The sequence below is a fragment of the Pituophis catenifer genome, unplaced genomic scaffold, assembly GCF_029215685.1.
Source record: "Pituophis catenifer annectens isolate HBS135680 unplaced genomic scaffold, rPitCat1.0.hap2 SCAF_1, whole genome shotgun sequence".
In the NCBI taxonomy this organism is placed as follows: Eukaryota; Metazoa; Chordata; class Lepidosauria; order Squamata; family Colubridae; genus Pituophis; species Pituophis catenifer.
Genome location: NW_027256881.1, coordinates 337903616 through 337931149, shown reverse-complemented (window position 1 = coordinate 337931149; position 27534 = coordinate 337903616). Strand labels below are relative to the sequence as shown.

General features: G+C 46.4%; 1 protein-coding gene across 1 annotated transcript in view; it reads left to right on the top strand.

Annotated features, from left to right (window-relative positions):
* Positions 1-26969, top strand: part of SLC25A42 (solute carrier family 25 member 42) — a 44844-nt gene extending 17875 nt beyond the window's left edge. The window contains exons 2-9 of the mRNA XM_070931827.1: positions 5106-5307; positions 10211-10336; positions 13996-14107; positions 17878-17903; positions 20113-20279; positions 20953-21069; positions 23931-24082; positions 25985-26969. Coding sequence (XP_070787928.1) covers positions 10250-10336; positions 13996-14107; positions 17878-17903; positions 20113-20279; positions 20953-21069; positions 23931-24082; positions 25985-26310 — 987 coding nt within the window. The 5' untranslated portion in view covers positions 5106-5307; positions 10211-10249 and the 3' untranslated portion in view covers positions 26311-26969. The remainder of the gene's footprint in view (positions 1-5105; positions 5308-10210; positions 10337-13995; positions 14108-17877; positions 17904-20112; positions 20280-20952; positions 21070-23930; positions 24083-25984) is intronic.
* The last annotated feature ends 565 nt before the right edge of the window (positions 26970-27534 follow it).

Below are 27534 nucleotides of genomic sequence, written 5' to 3'. Positions count from 1 at the left end.
CACCTATACTCTACCTGTGCATTTGGTTTTTCTTGCCTAAATGCATGGGTGGGCTGCTGGGGGTTCGCAGGGGTTCGGGAGAACCTCTAGCTAAGATTCTGTGCAGTTCGGAGAACCCTCAAATCCCACTCCTGGCTGGCCCCTCCTACCCCACTCTGCCCCTCCCAGGAGTTCCTACCCAGCCCGTTTTAGATGCAGGTAAGTGCAGGGCGCGTGAGGAGGCTTGGGGAGGGCAAAAAACGGGCCTGCCAGAAGTTCGGGAAGGCCTCCAGAGGGCCTCTGGGGCCTGGGGAGTGTGTTTTTGCTCTCCCAGAGGCTCAAGGAAAGCCTCCAGAGCCTGGGGAGGGCAATAATGCTCCCCTCCCGCCGTGGTGCAGGAGCCAACTAGGCCATGCCCACCCAGCAACCAGGCAGAGAACCCCTTGCTAAAATTTTTGAAGCCCACCCCTGCCTAAATGTAGAACCTTACTTTTTTCACCACTGAATTTCATTTTGTTAGATAATGCCCAATGTTCAAGTCTGTCAAGATCCTTCTGTACCTTGGGCCTATGTTCTGGACAAACAAGAAAAAGTGAGAAGGAAACTCAAGATTGCCCCAACTTGATTCTCTTTGGTATAAGAAAGAGGGAAGAGGAAACACTGTCAGTTTTCCTGATATTTTTGGTGGCCAGGCCTTCCTGACCTGGCCTGCTTGGAAGGTCTGACACTGGATGACTTTATCGACAAATTGTTGGGCAGAAATATCTCAGCTGTTTTCCTGGTAGGGCATTCTTTATCCTAAACAAGACAGCTGGTTGACAGCCAACTAACTCAGGTTAGAGAAATAAGAGTCAAATGACAATAAATATTGTCATTTGACAGTAAATAGTGTCACTCCATTGATTTTGGATCTGGATCTTTGAAACAAAACTCAAAACGTTTTCCATTTTCAGCATCTGATGCCGCTGCTTTTTTTCTTCAAGAAATAGCAAGAGATAATAACTTATGTTGTCAGCTTTCAGGAATGCATTGGACGTTTAAATAACACTAATGGCAGCCTTGGAAGGAAGTGTCAGAATTCAACAGCAACTTGACAAAATGGAATGAAACAGCTAATTCTTTATATATTAAGATGTTCATTGTATAATGAAAGGCTTGATGACAACAGGATGGCTGCAAAACTATATTTTTGTGCCAGCATCTTCCAGAAGGCCTCTTTTGTAATAGTAGATAGAAAAATCAGAATGAGAATTGGAAATTACCTGGTTGTAAACCAAAGTGAATATCTACTGCAGTCCATATATTTGTGGACTTCAAATCGCAGAATTCCCCAGCCATGCTCCTAGCAAGTCCTTACAATTAGTCCTGGACTTATAACCGTTTGTTTAATGGTGGTTCAGAGTTGCAGCAAAAAAAATTAAATTACAACCTGTCCTTGCAAATATGACTCGTACACCCCCTACGGTCACTTGATCCCAGTTCAAGCCCTTGGCAACCAGCTTGCACTTACAACCGGTTGCAGCCTTCTCCCAGTGGTCATGTGATCATGATTTGCAACCTTCCCAACTGGTTTTCCTGCAAAATATATCAATTGAGAAAGCTGGTTTCGCTTAACAACGACACGGTTCACTTAATGAGTGTAGTGAATTGCTTTACGACCGTGGTAAAATGGAATAAAATTGGATTGTCGACTTACGACCACACTGGCTTAAGGCAGAAATTCCGATTCCAATTGTGGTCATAAGTCGAGACTATCTGTACATCTTAAAGTTGCCAAGTTTGAAAAACACTGAATTAAGGAGTACTGTTATGGTATATAGATAGTCCTCAACTTACAACAGTTCATTTAGTGACCATTCAAGGTTACAACGGCACTGAAAAAAGTGACTTATGACCGTTTCTCATAGTGACGACTTTAGTCATAGTCATGTGATTGAAATTCAGATGTTTGGCAACTGGTTCATATTTATGACGTTTGCTGTGTCCCCAGAGTCATATAATCTTATCTTATCTAGATCCGTTCCAGACAGGTTTCAGGTCTGGGCACAGCACGGAAACGGCATTGGTCGCGTTGGTTGATGATCTCTGGAGGGCTCGGGACAGGGGTTGCTCCTCTGTTCTGGTCCTGTTAGATCTCTCAGCGGCTTTTGATACCATCGACCATGATATCATGCTGCACCGGCTGGAAGAGTTGGGGGTGGGAGGCACCGTTTTGCGGTGGTTATCCTCCTTTCTCTCCGACCGGTCGCAGTTTGTGTTGGCAGGGGGGCAGAGGTCGACCTCGAGGCCTCTCATCTGTGGAGTGCCGCAGGGATCGGTCCTCTCACCCCTCCTGTTCAACATTTATGTGAAGCCGCTGGGCGAGATCATCCGTGACTTCGGGGTGAGATACCACCAGTACGCTGATGACACCCAGCTGTACATCTCCATCCCAGGCCACCCCAACGATGCCCTTGAAGTGATGTCTCAGTGCCTGGAGGCTGTGCGGATCTGGATGGGGAGGAACAGGCTCAAGCTCAACCCTTCCAAGACTGAGTGGCTGTGGCTCCCGGCATCCCGATATAGTCAGTTGACTCCATCACTGACTATTGGGGGCGAGTCTTTGGCCCCCACAGAAAGGGCTCGCAATCTGGGAGTCCTCCTGGATACGCAGCTGTCCTTGGAGGAACATCTGACGGCTGTAACCAGGGGGACCTTTTATCAGGTTCGCCTGATTCGCCAGTTGCGGCCCTTTCTTGATCGGGATTCCCTGTGCACAGTCACTCATGCCCTCGTCACCTCTCGCCTTGACTACTGCAACACTCTCTACATGGGGCTCCCCTTGAAGGGCACCCGGAGGCTCCAGCTGGTCCAGAACGCAGCAGCGCGGGTAGTGACGGGAGCAGCATGGCGCTCCCATGTAACACCGCTCCTGTGCGAGCTGCACTGGCTCCCGGTGGTCTTCCAGGTGCGCTTCAAGATGTTGGTTATCACCTTTAAAGCGCTCCATGGCATAGGGCCTAGCTATCTTCGAGACTGCCTGCTGCTACCGACGACCTCCCATCGACCCGTGCGCTCCCACAGAGAGGGCCTCCTCAGGGTGCCATCAGCCAAACAATGTAGGCTGGTGACCCCCAGGGGGAGGGCCTTCTCTGTGGGGGCACCTACCCTCTGGAATCAATTGCCCCCAGAGATAAGGAGAATCCAAGACCTCAGTGCCTTCCGCCGTGCCCTTAAAACCCACTTTTTCCAGCAAGCTGGCTTAAGAAGAAATTTTTAAATTTTTTAAATGTTTTAATTGGTTTGTGATTTTTAAATTTTTGGGCCAAATTTATATATATTTTAATTGTTCTTAATATTTGTATTTCATGTTCTTAATTCTGGCTGTGCACCACCCTGAGTCCTTAGGGAGAAGGGCGGTATATAAATTGAAAAATAAATAAATAAATAAATAAATAAATAAATAAATAAATAAATAAATAAATAAATAATCACTTTTTGAGACCTTCTGACAAGCAAAGTCAATGGGGAAGCCAGATTCACTCCACTACTGTGTTACTAACTTAACAACTACAGTGGTTCACTTAACAACTGTGGCGAGACAGGTCATAAAATGGGGGAACGCTCACTTAACAAATGCCTCATTTAACAACAGAAATTTTGGGCTCAATTGTGGTCGTAAGTTGAGGACTACCTGTATTTGTCCTGCTTATGGTCTTCCCTGTGGCCCCACCCCACACATGCTCACGCGGACCCCCGCATGAACCCACCCCCTGTGCATACACACATGGCCTTCTCATGTGCCCCGCCCCATGCATGCACATGCAACCCCTCCACATTCACCCCGTCCTCCGCGCATGCGCGGCAGAGACCTGAAGACCAGCGGGCGGGCGGCATACACAGATGCGTGGCAGAGCTGAGCTGGGGCGACGGCTCACGTGCCCACAGAGCGGGCTCTGCGTGTCACCTGTGGCACGCAAGCCATAGGTTCGCCACCACGGCCCTATACCAGTGGTGGGTTGCTCCCGGTTCAGCCCGGTTCGGCCGAGCCGGTAGCGGTGACGCTATTATGTCACCGAACCGGTTCTCTTCCTTCGGGAGCTGGGCCCTCCCGCCCCCGCGCTATTCCGACCTTATATTTCCTCTTTTTTCGCCCAGCTGAGAGGTGCAGCAGAGCGGATTGCCACACCTCATCTGGGCAGATTCGCAACGTGCTTGCGCAGAGTGCAAGTTTGGTGCGCAGGTGAGCGAAGCGAGCATGAGTGCAGTGATCGCATGCAAAGCGCGTGACCGAAAAGGCAATTGCGCGCAAAGCACGTGCACAAAGAGAACCGGTAGTAAAGCCGGTTAGAACCCACCCCTGCCCTATATCATTTCAGACAAATGACTATCCAGTCTCTTCTTCAAAACCTCCAATGATGAAGCACCCACAACCTCTGAAGGCAATCTCTTCCACTGGTTAATTGTCATCCCTGTTAGGAATTATCCTTAATTCCAGGTTGCTTCTCTCCTGCATTAGTCTCCATCCATTGTTTCTTGTCCTGTCCTCTCTGGTGCTTTGGAAAATAAGTTGACCCCCTCCTCTTTGTGGCAACCTCTCAAATACTGGAATACTGCTATCATGTCCCATCCCTCCTAGTCCTTCTTTTCTCTAGACTGGCCAAACTTCCAAATTATTTTCGTGTGCAAAACCTGAGAATGAAAGTCCTATTTTGTCTGATAGGAGCCTGGATAGCTCAACAGACAGAGCTCTGTAATTTAACATCAGCTGTCTGCAATTAAAGTAAGATCGAATCTTGCCAGGCTCAAGGTTGACTCAGCCTTCCATCCTTTCTAAGGTAGGTGAAATGAGGACCCAGATTGTGGGAGCAATAAGCTGACTTTTATAAATATACAAAAGTATGAAGGCTATTGCTTAACGCACTGTAAGCCGCCCTGAGTCTCCGGAGAAGGGCGGCATATAAATCAAATTAAAATAAAATAAAAAATAAATAAAATTCGGCAGAGTTTGGGTGCGTACGAAGAGAATACCAAAAATATACAATTTAAAGGAAGGGCTGTTAAGACACCACTATTTAAACAGCCCCCTCCCACCCTTCCTCTGAAGTTTAATTGCAGCTGCCTTCTTGGGTTACTTTATTTTTTAGGTCAGGAGTGCTTGCCTAATCTCACTGGGACAGGCCGACGTAGACAAACAGCTTCTATAATCTCCACTTGGACTGGCCCAGCTTCAAGTAACAAGAGCCGCTTTGTTGATTTGTCAAACCACTGAGCGATTTACGAGCGGTTCCGCTTTGGAGAAGTTGGTTGAAAAACCTCTCAGTACAAAGCTGCATTCAAGCAAGGAAGGTATGTTTATTTTATTTTATTTTATTTTTAAAAAAATTCCTATGCTTGCTTTCACATTTTGTTTCTTCAGCTTGAATTATTGGGAGGTGTCTGTCTTCTGGGATAGGAAGGAATCATTAATGTATGATACAGGTAGTCCTCGACTTATGACCACAATCCAGCCCAAAAGCATTTATTTTGCTTAATAAGCAAGACATTTGTTAAGTGAGTTTTGCCCCATTTTATGACCTTTCTCACCGCAGTTGTTAAGTGAATCCCCTGCAGTTGTTAAGTTAGTAACACGGTCGTGAAGTAAATCTGGCTTCCCCCATTGACTTCGTTTGTCAGAAAGTCACTAAAGGTAAATCACATTATCTCGGGACACTGCAACCGTCTTAATTAGGAGTAATTTGCCAAGTCTCTGAATTTTGATCATGTGACCGTGGGGATCACGGTCACATGACCGTGCGACAGTCATAAGTCGGAAAATTGGTCATAAGTCACTTTTTTCCGATGACGTAACTTTGCATGGCCATTAATTAAAATGTTGTAAATCTAGGACTTTCTGTATGCATTAAATTATTATTTGACAAATGTCTTTATTTATTTATTTATTTATTTATTTATTTATTTATTTATTTATTTATTTATTTATTTATTTATTTATTAAATTTATATACCACCCTATTCCTGAGGGACTCAGGGCGGTGAACAGCGAACGATAAAAATACATGTAATACAAACGTTAAATATATATATCCTGCCTGTTATGGAGTAAACAGTACAGGGGAAATAAATTAACAGCAAACAATTTAAAAGCCAGTGGGGCTGGTCTTTCATTTCTGAGGGGCATTCAATTCTCACCCAAATTTCTCTTCTTCCCTTGGCAGAGGTTGATTTAAAGCAGGGGTCTCCAACCTTGGCAACTTTAAGACTTGCGGACTTCAACTCCCAGAATTCCTCAGCCAGCTTTGCTGGCTGAGGAACTCTGGGAGTTGAAGTCCGCAAGTCTTAAAGTTGCCATGGTTGGAGACCACTGCTTTAAAGGGCTTTGTTTTGGTAGATCGGGTAGCATTTCTAGTGCCTGGTTTAGGAGGAAGACCTGTTGAGGTAAGTGTGTGTAGCTAGTCCTCAACATACAAATAGTGATTGTTCGAAGTAACAACAGCATTGAAAAAGTGACTTACAACCATTATTCACACTTACAACCATTGTAGCATCCCCATGGTCGCCTGATCAAAATTTAGATATTTGGTAACTGGTTCATATGCAATATAGTCGCTATGTCCCAGGCAGGGGTGGGTTCTAAATTTTTTTACTACCAGTTCTGTGGGTGTGGCTTATTTTGTGGGCGTGGCTTGATGGTCATGTGACAATTCTTTAGGATTTAGCAGAGGTACTGGTCTACCAGGCTTTTAACTGCTTGCAGAACTGTACCGGTCTACTCATTTATTTTTGCAGGCACTGGTCTACTCATTTATTTTTGCAGGCACCAGTCTACCACCACACTGCCTTTTACCACTGATCAGCTGTAGGACGGCCTTTTGAAGCCCCGCGGCAAGAGTTTAAACAGTTTTTCCCCTTCTAGCTGATCAGCTGGGACTCGGGAGGCAGCAATAGATTGGGGGCGGGGCCAAATAAAAGGTAAGAATAATGCAGGGGGGGCAGGAGGGCCCAGCTCCCGAACAAAGAGAACCGGTTCGGTGATGTCATATTGTCACTGCTACCGGCTCGACCGAACCAGGCCGAACCGGGAGGAACCCACTATTGGTCCCGGGGTCATGTGATCCCTTTTTGCGACCTTCTGACAAGCAAAGTCAATGCAGAAGCCAGATTCACTTCACAACCGTGTGACTAACTTTACAACTGCAGGGGTTCGCTTAACAATTGTGGCGAGAAAGGTCGTAAAATGGGGCAAAACTCACCTAACAACTGTCTCGCGTAGCAACGGACATTTTGGGCACCGTTCTGGTCATAAGTCAAGGACTACCTGTAGCATTTTGCTCCTTAGGGCAGAGAGAATTCTTTGATAACCTTAAAAATGGTTAGAAATTTCCCTTGGCTTTCCATATCCTTTCCTTGAAGATTAGATGCAGGCATCAAATGCAGGCAGTGTTTCAGTATCTCAGGGGCTGCCACAAAGAAGAGGGAGTCAGGCTGTTCTTCAAAGCACCTGAGGGCAGGACGAGAAGCAATGGGTGGAAACTAATCAAGGAGAGAAGCAACCTAGAACTAAGGAGAAATTTCCTGACAGTCAGAACAATTAACCAGTGGAACAACTCGCCTCCAGAAGTTGTGAATGCTCCAACACTGGAAGTTTTTAAGAAGATGTTGGATAACCATTTGTCTGAAGTGGTGTAGGTGTAAGTGGTGCCTGGGCAGGGGGTTGGACTAGAAGACCTCCAAGGCCCCTTCCAACTCTGTTATTCTATTCTAATTATTATGTTTTGGACACATTATCTGAAGTTTCTAATGCTGGGAAAGGTAGAAGGAAAAAGAAGAAGAAGCGCAAGGTGAATGGACTCGGTTACCATGGTGATGGGTAGGCCCTTGGAAGACCTGAAGGAGCAGGTTGTCCTGGAGAAAAATCTATCTTTATGGATCCAGCACCAACGTAATAGTTATGAATGTGGGAACTGTTGGTTATGAATGAGGGAATACACTGCAGAGGTGTCAAACTCTATTTCATTGAGGGCCGCATCAGGGCTGTGTTTGACCTCAGGGTGTGTGTGTGGCTGCTGGGGGCATGGCCAGGGTGGGCGTGGCCAGCTCGACGTCACTCGTGGCAGGGGCGCCTGTGGCGGTCCAAGCGCTTTGCCAGCGAAAACGGGCTCCCAAGCTCTGTTTTCGGCTGCGACGGCCTCCTGCAATCCTCTGCCAGCAAAAATGGAGCTCGGGAGGGGCACATGTGGTCCTCCCAAGCTCCATATTCACTGGCACAGACACCTTGCACTGGTTCTTCACTGTTTTCGGGGCGGCCCTGTGGGCCACATCTAAACACCCCACAGGCCGGATCCGGTCCACAGGCCTTGAGTTTGACACCCCTGGAATACAGGTAGTCCTTGACTTACAACCATTTAGCGACCATTTGAAGCTCCATCCGAAATGAAAAAAGTGGCTTAAAACCAGTCCTCACACTTGTAAGCCTCATAGCATCCACACAATTACATCATCAAAATGTGGGTGCTTGGCATGTCAAGGCTCCGACTTATCAGCCCAAGTAAATCAGAACTCCGAGGCTTTCATTTTCCTCAAAGAATTCCTTTATTGGGCACATCGTCTCAGCACACTTAGTGTAAAATCAACTCTGACTCTTTCCCGTGGTTTCAGCATAATTCAAACCAGCAACAACCAGCGGTGAAATGCTCCCGGTTCAGACCGGATCGCCCGATCTGGTAGCGATGGCGGCGGGTGGCTCGGAGAACCAGTAGCAAAAATCCCTGTGCACCCGCCCCCCCACATTGCCCAGCTAAGCCGCACGATCATCAGAGGCTTTTTTTTTTTTACTTTTAAAAGCATTTTTTCTACAACCTCTTCCGATGAAAAAATGCTTTTAAAAGTAAAAAAAAAAAAAAGCCTCTGATGATCGCACGGCTCAGCTGGGATCGTCAGAGGCTTTTCAAAGCATTTTTTTCTGCAACCTCTTCGGCCAAAGAGGTGGTTAAAAAAAATGCTTTGAAAAGCCTCTGACGATCCCAGCTGAGTTCCTTGATCGGCACAGAGGCATTTTTTAAAGAGCATCTCTGACGATCCCAGCTGAGTTCCCTGATCGCCAGAGGCTTTTCAAAGCATTAGAAAAAATGCTTTGAAAAGTTTTAAAAAATTTAAAAAGTTGGCCACGCCCAACCAGTCACATTACCCCACCACCACCAAGCCACGCCCACAGAACCGGTAGTAACAAACTTTACATTTCACCCCTGGCAACAACCCTTCCCCCCAAGTGTCACTTGTCACATTGGGCAGTTAGCTTGGTTGGCTATGTTTTTTTTTTCCTTATCTTTGAACTTCCTAACAGATTCCTACCAGACATTTCTCCCTTGCCCTGCCTTATGGAGGAAGGCGTAAAGGAACATTTGTAATCTGACAGCTGTTCATTCCAAATCCCTCATAGCCAGAAATAAACTAGAATGAAAAAAAGGGATACAGAAGAAGGGATAATTCTCCAGTCAAATTCCTTGTTGCAAAACAAGTTACAAGTACAGAAGTGAATGGTCGAAAAATAACTACCTAACCTGAGGTGTGCTAGGTTGCATCCATGATTATGTAAAGTTCTCCTTAAATTTACATTACAGGTAGTCCTCGACTTACAACAGTTCATTTAGTGACCATTCAAAATTACACTACACCGAATAAAGTGTTTTTCACGCTTACAACCGTTGCAGTGTGCTGTCATCAAAATCCGGACACTTGGCAACTGACTCCTATTTATGACGGTTGCAATGTCCCAAGGTCATGTGATTCCCTTTTACGACCCTCTAACCAGCAAACTGAACGGGGAAGCCAGATTCACTTAACAACCATGTGACTAACCGAACCACCGCAGCGCTTCACCTAACAACTGTGGCAAGGAACCGTGGGACAAAACTCATTTAACAATCGTCTCACTTAGCAACAGCAATTTGGGGCTCAATTGTGGCTGTAAACTGAAGACTACCTGTATGGTTTTAGTGTATTGTTTTTCTTTTGTTTTTAATTGTTACCACTCAGACATCCATTTGGGTTACTATACAAATTTAATAAATATTGTGCTTTTTTAGGGTGGGGGGAAACAGACCGGAGGGCTAACAGTGCAAATAAGCAGCTGGAGGAGACAGTGAAAAATGGAGCAATTGAAACAGATCAGTCAGATTGGGTTTTTTTTAAAAGTTTCATATTTTGAAAAATGAATGTTAATGTTTTCTTTCTTTTCTCTTCTTCTTCCCAGGAGGCTCAGTTCTCTTCCTAGCTAGCTTCTGAGCTTGGTATGGATAATGGTAGAGCGGTGGAAGGTCAAGTAGGCTTAAAACAGAATGATGCGGAGATCAGAGTCCATGGACGTATTCTTCCAGAGGTGAGCAGTTTGTGTCTTGCTGTGTCATAACAGTAGTTGGCTGTGAAACAAGACAATGCAGCTAATCCTCGATTTACAACAATTTGTTCGGTAACTGTTCGAAGTTACAGTGACACTGAAAACATGACTTAGACCCATGATGGCAAATCTATAGCACGTGTGCCCGAAATGGCACACAGCATCATCTCGCCTGGCACATGTGGCGGCACCCGTTCCTCTTCTGGGTTTCTGGCGTGCATGCACGCACGATGTTCAGCTGGCGTTTGTGCTTGCATCAGAACTGGCCTTCCATTTTCCGGCGTGAGCACGTGCGCTGGCCAGCCAACTGATTGGCGCGAGTGCCTGCATGGCAGTAACCTGAAGACTTGCTGGCTAGTGTGCATGCACACACCAGAAACCAAAGTACATTTTCCAGCATGCGCTTTGCCACCTGATCGGTGCATATGAATGCGCAGCAGTAATCTGAAGACTTGCCGGGAGTAAAGAATAAGAAACCGCAGTTACGAAGAAGAAACCTGAAGAAACTGCAACAGAGGTGTGATATTCAGCAGGTTCTGACCAGTTCTGGAGAACTGGTAGCAGAAATTTTGAGTAGTTCGGAGAACCCGTAAATATCACCTCTGACTGGCCCAGTGGTGGGTTCCTCCCGGTTCGGCCAAACCGGTAGCGGTGACAATATGACGTCACCGAACCGGTTCTCTTTGTTCGGGAGCTGGGCCCTCCCGCCCCCCCCTCCCCGCGTTATTCTTACCTTTTATTTGGCCCCGCCCCCAATCTATTGCTGCCTCCCGAGTCCCAGCTGATCGGCTAGAAGGAAAAAAACTATTTAAACTCTTGCTGTGGGGCTTCAAAGGGCCGCCCTACAGCTGATCAGTGTTAAAATGCCAATGAGTAGACCGGTGCCTCCAAAAACAAATGAGTAGACTGGTACAGTTCTGCAAGCAGTTGAAAGCCTGGTAGACCAGTACCTCTGCTAAATCCTAAAGAATTGTCACATGACCATCAAGCCATGACCACAAAATAAGCCACGCCCACATAACCGGTAGTAAAAAAATTGAGAACCCACCCCTGGACTGCCCCCCCCCCCATCTATTCTCTGCCTCCCAAGTCCCAGCTGATCAGGAGGAAATGGGGATTTTGCAGTAACCTTCCCCCTAGAGTGGGGTGGGAATGAAGATTTTTACAATATCCTTCCCCTGCCATGCCCAGCAAGCCATGCCCACAGAACTGGTAGTAAAAGTTTTTGAATCCCACCACTGAATTGCAAGTACATTCTCTGTTGCGCGCACACCTCCTGTTCCTGGTCTTGGCTCAGACAAGCACGCACAGTGCTCCCTTTTCGGCACTCGGTGCCGAAAAGGTTTGCCATCACTGACTTAAGACTGTTTTTCACACTTACGACCACTGCAGCATCCCCATGGTCACCTGATCAAAATTTCAGACCCTTGGCAATTGAATCATGTTTATTTATTTATTTATTTATTATATTTATTTATTATATTTCTATACCGCCTTTCTCCCGTAGGACTCAAGGCGGTGTACAGTCAAGAAAAATATAGACACACAAACATCATAAGATTGCTAATTAAAATTATTACTTAGTTTATGACGGTTGCAGTGCTCCAGGATCTTGTGATCCACCTTTTGCGACCTTCTGACAAGCAAAGTCAATGGGGAAAGCCAGATTCACTTCACAATGGTGTTAGTAACCTAGCAACTTCAGCGATTCGCTGGGAAAGGCAAGTTGTCAAATATGGCAAAACTCATTTAACAAATGTCTCACTTAGCAACAGAAATTATGCGCTTAATTGTGATTGTGCATTCAAGGATTACTTGTAAAAAAGTCAAATGAGCAACAAGCTTAAAAGTAGCAGCAAAATAACTTTTTTTAGAAAAAAACGTCAGTATTTCTCCCTTAATACTATATGCAGGGTTTATTACCATTGCTTAACAGACAGCACATAAAGAAACAGGTGTTTTATGCAATTTATGCCTTGGGAAATAAACGTTTCAGTGCTTTCATTACTGAAAAGGCTTTGTGGAAATTAATAGTGTTGACATCCAAAAGGCAGCATTGCAACATGGAACACGGCTCCTGAACAAAGAGACTACCAAAGCCAAAGCTCCTATACAGGTAGTCCTCGACTTATGACCACAATTGAGCCCAACATTTCTGTGGTTAAGTGAGTTTTGCCCCCATTTTATGACCTTTCTTGCCACAGTTGTTAAGTGAATCACTGCAGTTGATAAGTTAGTAACATAGTTATTAAATGAATCTGGCTTCCCCACTGACTTTACTTGTTGGAAGGTTATAAAATGTGAACACGGGACCTGGGGACACTGCAACCGTCATAAATATGAATCAGTTACCAAGTATCTACATTTTTATCATGTGACCCATAGGGACGCTTCATTGGTCCTAAGTACGAAAAACAATCATAAGTGGCTTTTTTTCAGTGCCATTGTAATTTTCAATGGTCATTAAATGAACTGTTGTAAGTCAAGGCCTACCTGTATGTCCTCTTCTCTTGTTCCTCTCTTATGAATTGAATCTCATGGGAACAAGTTGGAATCTGACACTTACTCTACATCGGGGTCTCCAACAAGGGTGAAATGCTCCTGGTTTGGACCGCCCGATCTGGTAGAGATGGCGGCAGGTGGTTCGGAGAACCGGTAGCAAAAATCCCTGCGCGCCCCCCCCCCCACCATGCCCAGCTGAGCCACATGATCATCAGAGGCTTTTTTTTAAACTTTTAAAAGCATTTTTTCTACAACCTCTTCCGACAAAAAAAATGCTTTTAAAAGTAAAAAAAAAAGCCTCTGATGATTGTGCGGCTCAGCTGGGATCATCAGAGGCTTTTCAAAGCACTTTTTTCTGCAACCTCTTGTCCGAAGAGGTGGTAAAAAAAATGCTTTGAAAAGCCTCTGATGATCCCAGCTGAGTTGCCTGATCGGCAGAGGCTTTTCAAAGCATTAGAAAAAATGCTTTGAAAAGTGTTTTTTTTTAAAAAAGTTGACCATGCCCACCCAGTCACATTTCCCACCACCACCACCAAGCCACGCCCACAGAACCGGTAGTAACAAATTTTACATTTCACCCCTGGTCTCCAACCTTGGCAACTTTAAGACTTGTGGCCTTCCAATTCCCAGAATTCCCCAGCCAGCATAGCTGACTAAGGAATTCTGGGAGTTGAAGTCCACAAGTCTTAAAGTTGCCAAGTTTGGAGACCCCTGTTCTATATGAATGACTCTCTGAGTTTGTTCTGGCTTTTTTTTGTTGTTGTTGTTGTGCATCCCAATCCTGCTGAAGACCCAGACTCAGGTCAGTTGAAGACTTACTGGCTGCATTCATGTCATATGCAAAGCTTGTTTGGGTTATCCTTGATTAGGTATTTTGTGGCTTAGCATGCTGAGCAAAACTTGCCTGTGTCATTATAATTCATTAATCCAGTGGGAAGTCTTTGTGTAAATGATTAAGTATCCCCCATTAGAAAATATTGCATGAAGTTCTCTTACCAGCGTAAAACCAAAGGAAACCTATCACTTATTTCCATTTTAAAAAATTGTCTACCATTGCTTATGAGAGAAGAAGCCCCTGCTGCTATTTTTTTCTGTTGCATGATTCGATCTCTTAAAAATGTTCTGCTTTTTGTTTCCAGAGTCCTGAAGAGAGAAAAAGTGTGATCAACTCCTTGGTGTCTGGGGCATTGGCTGGCGCTGTGGCCAAAACAGCCGTGGCACCGTTGGACAGGACGAAAATCATTTTCCAAGGTAGGCATGAGAGTAGGGGGGAGAAATGGGGGAGTCTCCCTATCTTTCTCACTTATGGAAGCAATCCTAGTTTCTGTTGTGACCCAGGCCCAAGTAGTTGTATTAAATATAAACAGTTCGAAAACAAACAGACTTTATTAGAACAGCTGAGAATTAACTCATTCTCATTCAGCATAGTCCAAACTAAATTAAAGCAAATTCTTCAAAACACCATTTCCTCAGTTTATCACCGACCTTGGGATAATTAGGCAAACTGCCAAAGGCGTTTCTTGGCAAAAGTTCAGAAGCAGAAGACGCCGACAAGAAATGAATACAGTGAAACAAGAAGCAATTCTCTCAGCGTTGTTTTCCGGCAAAGAGGCCAAGAGCTGTTGCTGGTCTTTTAAGCCTTATGGGAGGGGCCAATCATCTCTTGGCCTTACTTCCGAGTCGTCCTCTCTGCTTTATCTGCTCCTGCCTTCTGGCAGCTCTTCTCATACGTGCACTAGGAACAGGCTCCTCCTGTTCCTCTGCCTCTCTACTGTCAGCCTCTGGAGGCTCCGAAGTCCACACATCACTCCCCGATGGCCCTGGCCCCATCTCTGACTCCGACACAGAGCCCTCATCCGGGCCTTCCCCAGCCTCCAGGACTGGCCCCTGTTCTTCCTCAGTCTCATTGCTGTCCGACTCCGCTGCCAGCTCCGCAGGCTGCTGGTGGACCACAACAGTTTCCTCTAGATCAGGGGTGTCAAACTTAAGGCCCGGTGGCCAGATCTGGCTTGTGGGGTGCTTAGATATGGCCCGCAGGACCGCCCTGAAAACAGTGAAGGACCGGCCTGTGGTGCCTCTGCCAGCAAAAATGGAGCTTGGGAGGCTTTCACGGGCAGAGGGTTGCAGGAGGCCGTCGCAACCGAAAACAGAGCTCAGGAGCCCATTTTCGCTGGCAAAGTGCTCAGGCCACCACAGGCGCCCCCGACATGAGTGACGTCGAGCTGGCCACACCCACCCTGGCCCCCGAGATTAAACACAACCCTGATGCAGCCCTCAATTAAATCAAGTTTGACACCCCTGCTCTAGGTCAGTGTTTTTCAAATTTGACAACTTTAAGATGTGTGGACTTCAACTCCCATAATTCCCTAGCCATCATGCTTGCTGGGGAATTCTGGGAGTTGAAGTCCACACATCTTAAGGTTGCCAAGTTTGAAAAACACTGATGTAGATGGATGGACTTCAGTTCCCAGAATTCTCAGTGGTAGTCTGGTGGTTGAGGAATTCTGGAGATTTGGAATCTGTAGATCTGCACGGACCCAAATTTGGACAAACAACCACATTTATTCCTGGCTTGTCATTGCTCTAACCAGCTTGGAAGCCAGATTTGACTGCTGCCTCTGAAGTCTGGCTTGATAATGAAACTAAATGGCAGGATTTGGAAAGACTGCATGCTTTTCTTTTTTTATTTTTTTAAAATCCTGGCTAATTTGTAATTAGTTTGTTCAACCATCTTTGCAGAAGGCCTTTGACAAGCCAGGAATAAGAAGATTTGAGGTGTAATGGTTTGTGGAAGCAAGGCCAGCATATTCTTTAAAAGCATTTAGATTCTTCATTCAAATGCTTGAGAGCCGAGGTGGGGAACCATGGCCCCTTTGGTCCACCCTGTAGACTTCAACTCCCAGAATTCCCGAGCCAGCATGGTTCCCCTGCATTAGAGCATATCTAATAATGTTGCTTCCTGTTATTTTGGACATGCGGTGATAGTTTATAATTCACAGCAGGGATGGGTTCTACTTACCTTTATTACTGGTTCGCATCACATCGCACATGCGCAGATCACCTACGATGATGTCCGGGTCAGTGGGTGGAGCCTCCCGCCGGTTCTACTACCGTGTCCGAACCGGGGGCAACTCACCCCTGTTTCACAGTCTTCTTTGGATCCACTTCTTTGGTTTCTTTTTTCTAATATTTAAAACTTTCTTTCCTATACCTTAAATTGATTATTCGCTAGCCTGCATTGTGGGATGGTACAGAAGGAGTAAAGACCACTTCTTATATCATCCTTTTAGGGATTTGAAGAATGTTCTCTTAAGACTAAATGTTCTCACTTCCTTCAATCTATTTGCAGGACTTGGTTTTTGATCTCTTCTATTCTCTCAATCTGTTCTAGTTGTCTGACTCCTCCTTAAAATATGGAAACCAGAGTTGGACATACTGTTTGAGATGGGATTCTGATTAATGTGGAACAGAGACAAATTTGAATTCCTCCCGTCATTGATAAGCATGTCCCTCCATCTTCTCATCTTGGCTCGTAATAAAGAAGTTGAAGAGCACAGGGCTAAGGATTGGGTCTTATTGCAGCCTACACCAATGTTTCTTAGTGTTCTGTCCCCAACCACACGGACACACACCAACAGACGTTCAAGAGTTAAAAGACCAAACCAGCCGGCAAAATCCTTTTCCTTAAGATAACGGAACTTGGCAATAGCCTAGTGGCTGCCTGCCAAGAGTTTATTATTTACGAAGAGGAGAGATAATTTCTCCCCACTTCTGATACATCAAAAGAAACAGCTCAATAATTACGGAGTTAATCAAGTCCAGAGATAATCCAGCTAAGTCTTATAGCAAAAGTCCGGCAATGCAGAATGGCGTGGAAGCTTTCAGGTTTGTTCGTCACAAGGTTTGACTGGCCACCACACTCCCTTTTATATCCTGTGGGGTGTGGTCCAGTGACTCAGCCTAATCTCAGGCACGCCTTTTCTTCTGTTGCGCGCACTTATCTCTGCGATGCTGGCGTGGATCCAGCCAAGACTCATTACTCTCATCACTGTCCACCTGTGGCTGCGTGGACGTGCTTGGCCCCGGCCCTATCTCTTGCCCTTTGGCGGACACCGAAGGCATTGCCAGAGAGGAGGGTCCTGGAGAGGGAGGCCTTGCCAACTCCTCTTCTTCACTCTCGGAGTCTTCTCCTGCCGATGACACAGGCTCAGGTAACGGAGCCACAACACTTAGCCTTGGTAACTTTAAGATGTGTGGACTTCAGTTCACAGGTGGGCTCCTGGGGGTTCGGCAGGGTTCGGGCAATCCTCTAGCCAAGGATTGCCGGAGTTTGGGGAACCCTCAAATGCCACCCCTGGCTGTCCATACCCACCCCACCTTGCCCCTCCCAGGAGTCTCCATGCGGCCCGTTCATCATTCCAAGTAAGTGCAGGGGCCGTGTGGAGGGTCTGGGAGGGCAAAAAACAGGCCTAACGGAGGTTCTGGAAGTCCGGAAACGGGCCTATTTCTGGCCTCTGGACCCCAGAGAAAGCTGTTTTTGCCCCCCTGGAGGCTCGAGGAAAGCCTCCAGAGCCTGGGGAGGGTGAAAAAACGTCATCACTACCCCGCCATAGTGCAGGCGGCTGACTAAGCCACGCCCACCATGGCCACACCTACCCAGCAACGGGGCAGCGAACCCGTTGCTAAAGGATCTGAAGCCCACCCCTGCTTCAATTCCCAGAATTCCCCAGCCAGCATTCTGGGAGTTGAACTCCACACGTGTTAAAAGTTGTCAAGGTTGAGAAACACTGGCCTACACCATCCCTCCCTCCAGGCTAATGCGGTCCTGTTCAGACATTAGATGCCAATTCGCAAAGGCAGCCGAGATGGTTCTCTTCCTTGGTTGGGGTGTCCCAAACCAGAGACTGCCTGAGTGCAAAGATGCTGGTTTGTGGCATGGATTAGTCTGCCCATAGATTTCTTAGTTGCAGTGCTGATGTGTGTCTGACTTCTTTTTTTTTTCTCTCTCTCTCTCTTTTCAGTGTCGTCGAATAGATTTTCTGCTAAGGTAAAGTGAAACATCCTTCTCTTTTCTAAACTTCATTGCAGATTGAGGGAAGGATTTAATCTCACTGAATTGCTCCCATGGGTTGCTCTCACCTTTATTATTATTATTATTATTATTATTATTATTATTATTATTATTATTATTATTATTATTATTATTTATTCTATTTATATCCCGCCCTTCTCCTAGTGGACTCAGGGCGGTGCACAGCCAGAACTAAAACACACATCAATACAAAATTTAAAATTATTAAAAGAATTAAATAACTGTGGCCCAAAAATTTAAAACATTGAAAACTAGAACCCATTTGACAATTTAAAAAGCTAAAAAAGACTAAAAAAAAGGGGGGGGGGGTTTCACGCCAGCCCTGCTTGATGGAAAAGAAAAGTTTTCAGGGCACGGCGAAAGACCCGGAGATCCGATATCCTTCGTATCTCCGGGGGCAAATCGTTCCAGAGGGCAGGAGCTGCCACAGAGAAGGCCCTCCCCCTGGGGGTCGCCAGCCGACACTGCCTGGCTGACGGCACCCTGAGGAGTCCCTCTCTGTGGGAGTGTACTGGTCGGTGGGAGGTTATCGGCGGCAGAAGGCGGTCCTGCAAATACCCAGGTCCCATGCCATGGAGCGCTTTAAAGGTGGTGACCAACACCTTGAAGCGCACCCGAAAGACCACTGGAAGACCACCTTAACACCCCTCTCCTTTGCCCCTCCTTCTAATCTCTTAAGAGCCAATGAAAATTAGTCAAAACAGAACTACTTTTAAACGGTAGGCGCATGGATGTGCCGTGGTGGCGCAGTGGTTAGAATGCAGTCCTGCAGGCTACTTCTGCTGACTGCCGGCTGCCAGCAGTTTGGCAGTTCGAGTCTGACCGGCTCAAGGTTGACTCAGCCTTCCATCCTTCCGAGGTGGGTAAAATGAGGACCAGGATTGTTGGAGGGCCAGAGGCTGACTCTGTAAATTGCTTAGAGAAGGCTGTAAAAGCACTATGAAGCGGTATATAAGTCTAAGTGCTATTGCTATGTGCCAATTGAAGTAAAATCCTGGGGCAAAATTCCAGCAAAAGAATAGACATTCAAAGAGGAACTCAAGCCTCATAAGGAGGCTGTGTAGCTGGTTGCTAACTCCAACACAGAGGAAAAGTAGTCTTTGTTCTGTGTAAGGAGGCAGATAGTTGGGTGTGCCATTGACTTATCCTATAGTAGCATCTGAGGGGTCTTTGAGGCAAAAATCTTTCCTTCTCGCTTAGTTGCCCCTCCTCCATCAAAAGAAAGGAACCCAATGGTTCCCAATATTTCTGCTGGACTCTGGCACTGGGTTCTACTCTCCTGTTTTACACGCTCTCTCTCTCTCTCTCTCTCCCCACTGTGGTTTAAAGGAATACTTATTGTCAGATATTTCTTCTTCTTCTTCTCCTCTTCCTCCTCCTCCTTCTCCTTCTCCTCCTCCTTCTCCTCCTCCTCCTTCTTGTCCTCCTCCTCCTTCTTCTTTTTCTCGTCCTCCTTCTCCTCCTCCTTCTCCTCCTCCTCCTTCTCCTCCTCCTCCTCCTTCTCCTCCTCCTCCTCCTCCTTCTTCTCCTCTTCCTCCTCCTCCTCCTTCTTTTTCTTGTCCTCCTTCTCCTCCTCCTTCTTCTCCTCCTCTTCTTCCTTCTTCTCCTCTTCCTTTTTCTTTGCCTTCTTCTCCTCTTCCTCCTCCTCCTCCTCCTGCTTCTTTTTCTTGTCCTCCTCCTCCTCCTCCTCCTCTTCCTCCTTCTCCTCCTCCTCTCCTCCTCCTCCTCCTCCTCCTCCTCCTCCTCCTCCTCCTCCTCCTCCTCCTCCTCCTCCTCCCTCTTCTTGAGAACTGTGGGCAAGAAGTAGAGCAGAGACATATTCTTTCTGGAGCAAATTACTTCTGAAAGGTCCCTCAGTCTTGGCATCTGCGTTTCTGGGTTTACCATGGTCTCAACAGTCTTGTTGCGGTTTCTGCATCATCTGGGGGCCTCACATGTATTACCATCAATGAAAGAAAGGCAGATACCAACCCATTCTGTGGGAAGCTTGCTTGGGATCAACAGGAACATTTTGAGGGGACACCCATGAGTTTGTAATCTGAAAACGCCCTACATCCTGCCTGCCCTAGCCCCAACCTTCCCTCTCCAAATTCCCTCATAAAAAGTTCACAGCTCTTCTGTCTTTCAACTGTGTCGCACCTAATCCAGCCCCTCTTCTACCTAGGAGGCCTACCGGCTGATCTATCGTACCTACCTCAGGGAAGGCTTCTTCAGCCTATGGCGAGGCAACTCGGCCACCATGGTTCGGGTGATCCCCTACGCTGCCATCCAGTTCTCCGCGCATGAGCAATATAAGCACCTTTTGGGCAGCTACTATGGCTTCCAGGGAAAGTAAGTTGCTATGGAGCCTCAGTCTGACTCAGTCTCGGCCCTTAAAAGTCTCGACCTGAGCATGTGGGGAAGACACTGTCAGGGGCCAGAAGCCAGGAACCAGGAGAATTTTCAAAAGAGTTCAGATTTACTTCATGCTTCCTATACACAAGAATCTGAACTCCTCGCAAGGCAAATTTGTGCCAGATAACCGTCAACAGGACTTCAGAGGGGGATGGACTTGGGTCGTTGTGGTTTATAAATCTTGATTCATTGCTTAGCCTGATGTAGGAATCCTGCCAACTGTACTTTTGTGGCAAGGGAACACAGCCAGAGTTTTGGAATGAACAGTGTTCAGTTTGGAAGCTTTTTTGCCCAGTCTGAGAGATGTTTAGGATCTACCGTGTTTCCCCCAAAATAAAACCGGGTCTTGTTTTAATTTTTGCTCCAAAATAATACGTTAGGGCTTATTTTCTGGTTAGGTCTTATTTTGGGGAAAATACAGTACTAAATGCATCCATCTGGCTGACAATCTTAACGGGGGCTTATTTTTTGGGGGGTAGGGCTTATATTATGAGCAGCCTGAAAAGTCATGCTAGGACTTATTTTCCGGTTGGGTGCTATTTTCGGGAAAACAGGATAGCTAGCCAACAACCAAAGAAATTCTCCTTTTCAAATATTACTTTTGTTTTAGAGCGCTCACCCCTCTGCCCAGATTTGTCGCAGGCTCTCTGGCAGGGATCACAGCTGCCATGTTGACATACCCCCTGGACCTGGTCCGTGCCCGTATGGCAGTAACACCGAAGGAAATGTAAGTAGTTAGGCAGGGACATGTGAGGTGTATTCTTTAACTATTATTGTTCCTGAAAACCTACATAGTGACAGGTTGGCGCACAAACCCTCATCCAAATGAAGACTTGCTTTGATCACTCTCGAAGCCAAGAAAGTTTTGCCAAAGTTATGACAAAAATCCTTCCACTCCAGGATTGTAATTGGTTCAATAACGCATTAATCCATAAAATGGTTTGCTTGTGCATAGTTTACTTTTGGCGAACCCATAAAATATCTTGGGGATCTACTAATCACAGTGACCAAAAAAAAAAAAAAATTGACAAGACTGTAGTGGAATGTAATCTGGATTCCCAGGAGGGGGGGATAAGGGATGCTTTTGTGGTTTACCACAATCCCCCACCTCTTGTGAGAGTACGCACAAAAGATTCAGCCTGCCCCAATATAAACGAAGATGACAAACATGGCCAACACATTTAAATTCCCCACCCTTGGGAGACTCCCTAAAATAGCGGTACATATCCTGGGACAGCCATAGATCCTTAGGACTTTCTCTGTCAACCGTCCCATTGGCATATGCAGAAAAAGAAGATCACTGTGATGGTGAACCTATGGCACGCGTGCCACAGGTGGCACACAGAGACCTCTCTGCGGGCACGCCAGCCATCGCCCCAGTCCAGCTCCACCGCGCTTGCCCACCAGGGGTGGGTTCTAAATTTTTTTACTACCGGTTCTGTGGGCGTGGCTTATTTTGTGGGTGTGGCTTGATGGTCATGTGACAATTCTTTAGGATTTAGCAGAGGTACTGTTCTACCAGGCTTTTAACTTCTTGCAGAGCTGTACCGGTCTACCCATTTGTTTTTGGAGGCACTAGTCTACCCATTTGTTTTTGGAGGCACTGGTCTACTCATTTGTTTTTGGAGGCACTGGTCTTCTCATTTGTTTTTGGAGGCACTGGTCTACTCATTTGTTATTGGAGGCACTGGTCTACTCATTTGTTTTTGGAAGCACCGGGTCTACTCATTTGTTTTTGGAGGCACTGGTCCACTCATTTGTTTTTGGAGGCACTGGTCTACTCATTTGTTATCGGAGGCACTAGTCTACTCATTTGTTTTTGGAGACACCGGTCTACCCATTTGTTTTTCGAGTGCCCTGGTCTACCACCACACTGCCTTTTAACACTGATCAGCTGTAGGGCAGCCCTTTGAAGCCCCGCGGCAAGAGTTTAAACAGTTTTTTTCCTTCTAGCTGATCAGCTGGGACTTGGGAGGCAGCGAATAGATTGAGGGCGGGGCCAAATAAAAGGTAAGAATAACAGGGGGGCAGGAGGGCCCACCTCCCGAACAAAGAGAACCGGTTCGGTGATGTCATATCATCACAGCTACCGTCTCGGCCAAACCAGGCTGAACCGGGAGGAACCCACCACTGATGGCCATGCTCCTCCCGCCGGCTAGCTGGTCTTTGGGTCTCTGCCGCGGATGCAGGGGGGATGGAGCGCATGCGTGGGGGTGCTCGCATTGTATTTTGGGGGAAGGTGCGCGTGCATGTATCCCCCTGTGCCTCATTTTGGGCCTGGAAGGCCTCCTGCACCAACCTGGAAGCCAAACGGGGCACAGGAATGCCGCGCAAGGCCCCCCCACGCTCCGATTTGGGCCTGGAAAGCCTCCTGAACCAACCAAAAATTGGCGGGGGGGGCACATGTGCGGGGTCACTCGCCTTGTATTTTGGGAGTTCCGGTATGCGCATTCGCGTGAGCGGGCGCGCGCTTTGGGCACTTGGCACCAAAAAGGTTAACCATCCCTGTCCTAGGATATTATTTTATCAAGGGTATAACTTTACTGATAGATCCATATAGGCACACTAGAAAGCAAAGCCAGCCCTGACTTTTAGTGAGAAAAACTGCATAGATAAAATCCCCCTTTTCCCCCCTGGGCCACCCACCGTCCAGTGTGTCCACTAATCCAGTGCCATCTCTTTGGGAAACAGCAGGGGTGAAATGTAAAATTTGTTACTACCGGTTCTGTGGGCGTGGCTTGGTGGGGGTGGTGGAGGTAATGTGATGGTGGGCGTGGCCAACTTTTTTTTTAATTTAACTTTTCAAAGCATTTTTTCTAATGCTTTGAAAAGCCTCTGCCGATCAGGCAACTCAGCTGGGATCGTCGGAGACTTTTCAAAGTATTTTTTTAACCACTTCTTCGGCCAAGAGGTTGCAGAAAAAAATGCTTTGAAAAGCCTCTGACGATCACAGTTGAGCCGCGCGATCATCAGAGGCTTTTTTTTTTAACTTTTAAAAGCATTTTTTCAGAAGAGGTTGTAGAAAAAATACTTTGAAAAGTAAAAAAAAAAAAAAGCCTCTGAGGATCGTGCGGCTCAGCTGGGCATGGTGGTGGTGGTGGGGAGCTCAGGGATTTTTGCTACCGGTTTCCCCAAACCACCCGCCGCCATCACTACCGGACCGGGAGCATTTCACCCCTGGGAAACAGTCTGCTTGGCTCAAAAGTTTCTCATCGTTTGACCTTGAATTGTCGAGATTGTCCCAGGCCATAGACGGTGCACATGAATTCCTTAATTCCTTCCCATACATCCCAATCATTCCTTCCCCACCCTCCCTTGTTTCTGTTGTCTGGCTGTAAGTATAAGTATAAGTATAATTTTATTTCTATACCACCCTTCTCCCGCAGGACTCAGGGCGGTGTACAGCCTATTTAAAAACATAAGACAAACATGAATTAAAAATTAAAAATTATTAAATAAAATTCGGCTCAAGCGAAAGTGCAGAGCGAGTCGGCCTTGACATTCTCCCTGCAAACTTCTACCTAACTTTTGTTTGATGTTGTCAGGATTCTAGTCCACAATGCAACCTATTCCATTTTTCCTTGGCAGGTACAGCAACATAATTCACGTATTTATGCGGATATCTCACGAGGAAGGATTGAAGACCCTGTACAGGGGCTTCTCACCTACCATTTTAGGGGTGATCCCTTATGCTGGATTGAGCTTCTTCACTTATGAGACACTGAAGAAGCTGCATGCAGGTAAGGACAATCAAGCCGATACTAATATATGCACGTATTCCTCAACTTGCAACCGTTTGTTTTAGTGTCCATTCAAAATTAACAACAGCACTGGAAAAAAATTGACTTACAACAGGTCTTTGCACTTATGGCCATCCCAGCATCCCCATAAACATGAAAACATAGTGAAGTATGCAAACCAGCATTTGCATTTCCTGCGTCGGATGAGGACAGCACATCTTTCTCCTTCTGTCCTGGCCATTTTTTACAGAGGCACGATTGAGAGCGTGTTTACAAACTGTTTGGTGGCAACAGTGCCTCAGATAGAAAGTCCATACAGAGAGTGGTGAAGACAGCGGAGATTATAGGAAGATCGCTTTCCATTGTTCAGGATACTCTTATAAACGCTATGTGCTTAGAGCTCAAAGCATTGTTAGAGACCCCACACACACCCTTCATGGTCTGTTTCTTTTGCTCCCCTCTGGGAGGAGGTTTCGAAGTATTTCTAGCAGGACTACCAGATTCTGTAACTTTGTTCCTTAGGCCATCCGTCTGGTAAACTCGCAAGATTCATTTTTCTTGCCATGTATATGCATATATCTGAACTAGACTGTGTTGTTTCTCTGTGTCATATAATAATATATGTGGCTATATGCATAATTTTGTATTTATGTATTTTGTCATGTTTATGTAGTGTATATTGGAGGTGGTGATCGTTTGAGAACTTTCATTTTAATGCATGCCAATTAGTATACATTCAAAGTGAAGATAAAGTTATTCTAAGATCTAAGATAAGAACATGTGATCAAAATTTGGACACTTGGCAACCGGTTCATATTTATGACAGTTGCCGTGTCCTGGGCAAAAAAATCACTTTTTGTAACCTTCTGACAAGCAAAGTCAATGGGAAAACCACATTCACTTAACACCTATAACACTAACCTAACAACAACAGAGGCAAGAAAGGTCGTAAAATGGGGCAAAATTCGCTTAACAAATGTCTCATTTAACAACATAAATTTTGGGTTCACCAGAAGTTGGCAAACAAGCCGTTTCTGGCCTCCGTAGGGCCTCCGGGGGGGGGGAGGCCATTTCCGCCCTCCCCAGACTCCTAGAAAGGCTCTGGAGCCTAGTGGGAAAAACTGGCCTACCGGGCCATTGCGTGCCAGGAGCGTGGGGGGGTGGGGTGGGAAGAGCATGGGGGGGTTGCGTGCACATGTGAGGGGGTGGGGTGCATAGAATTATGGGTGTGGGCACACGCACGCGTGACCCACCCCCGCTTCTGGCACGCGATGGCAAAAAGGTTAGCCATCACTGCACTAAACCAAGCTGGCTCTTTATTTCTGGAGAAGCACATTATAAGGCAGTGATGGCAAATCTTTTCGGCACCAAGTGCCACAAAAGAAGCGCATGCACGAAAATGGAGGAGCTGCCCAGGGCGCATGTGCATTCCCGAAAATAAACTTCCGGTTTCAGCTACTGAACTTCCGGTTTCAGCCAGCTACTCTTCTGGCACGCGTGCGCACGCGACAATCAGCTGGACGGCGCGCATGCTCACGTAGGAGAATGGAAAACCAGCTCTTCTAGTTTCTAGCACTGCCACATGCAAAAAGGCCAGCTGATTTTTGCACATGCACACCAGAAACCTGGGAGAGGAACGGGCAACACCACACGTGCGAGGCGACAGGGCTCCGTGTGCCACTTCGGGCACGTGTGCCATAGGTTCGCCATCACAGGTTTAGTGGTTAAGACACTAATCTGGAAACTATAGGAGACTGTGAGTTCTAGTCCTGCCTTAGGTACGACAGACAGACAGACAGACAGACAGACAGACAGACAGACAGACAGACAAAGACAAGCATCTGTTTGTTGTCTTTCTAAGCATCTCCACCCTGCCTCCTTTTCTTTCTGTCTCTTCTCCAGATCACAGCGGGAGGAGAGAACCCTACCCCTTGGAAAGGCTTGTGTTTGGGGCTTGTGCAGGCCTGATCGGGCAGTCGGCCTCTTACCCTCTGGACGTGGTCCGTCGACGGATGCAGACCGCAGGGGCGCTGGGCTACTCCTACGGGTCTATCTTCCTCACCATGAGGGACATCATTCGGGAAGAGGGACTCGTCCGAGGCTTGTACAAAGGGCTCAGCATGAACTGGGTCAAGGGTCCCATCGCCGTGGGCATCAGTTTCACCACCTTTGATCTCATGCAGATTCTCCTCCGAAAATGGGGACACAGCATGGACGTGCAGAGGTAACGCCAACCCTGCCGCCCAGGGGTTTCTTGCGGAGTGGGAGTGACCACCACGGTGGCGCCAGTCAGTGCTGACGAACGAGGATGGACAAATCCTCCTTTTTTTTTTAAACCCCCTTCCCTTGATCCCAGATGAGATTCTCACGGTAGATCTGAATGTGACCTCGGAGAATTTGGTTTCAGACACACAGATTCCTCTAACTGCGGCCATCTCCCCTCCGGTTTCCAGATAACGAATGTGCAAAGAAATAATAGTAGAAATCAGTGCAGGATTTTCATTGTTTTTACGATGTGATCTACATACCCCGGAATTCTCTGAATAGGGGAGAAAAGGGGCCTCTTTCACTGCTAGCCTCATAATTGGAGGCAGCAGCTGATGTGGTTTTATCTGTGTCAAACATTTCCCCCCCGCCAAACTCTTCCCATTCCCCTTTTATTTTATTTTTTAAAATTTGTCCACAACTCTCCTCGCCTATCATTTACCTCTTTGAAGTGCAGTGCCAGATTGGGGTGGGAATATTTTTCCATAGAGTTGACTTAAAAAAGAAGGACGCTTCCTCTGGCATTTTTTTGGGTTGCTGGAAACCAGGAGATCTTAAATCGACAGCGTTTCAGGTTGTTACTTTCCAGAGCAGCATTTAAAATAAAGGATTTTGTGTTTTATTTTGTTTTTCAAAGAAAAAAAAAAAGCAGCAAGAACAACAACTACTACTACTACCAGATAGTTTTTTTCCCTTTTCCATTGGAGATGATTCTGGGGAAAACATTATCAGTGCACAGTGTTAACTGGAAACTCTTGCCGTCTTGATATGCTATCCGTTTTCATTTCTTCAGTATTATCCATATTATTTCCGCAGTAGGAAAAGTGTAGAGAATGGATGTCATAAGTGTTTGTTTGGTTGATTGGAAGGAACGTGAAGGGATTATGAGCACCTGAGAATCTCCTCTTCCTATTTAATATTAACTTGTTGGGTTCTCAGATTGAATGAAGAGCCCTCTGGCTCTTTTTTCTCTAGACCCTCCCCTGCTTTGTGCGTTTTTAAGATCTTGCTCGCTTGAAATTGGAGGAAACACACCTGTTGGCAAAACCGGCAGTCTCATGTTGTAGCCTCCTTCCTAAATAATATAATTTCACTACTTATTTTCCTTTTTCCTCCTTCCCTTTGCTGCTGCTTGTCAGAGTGGAGAATACCATTGTGCCATGTTAGGCAAGCTTCCTTTGGCAGCT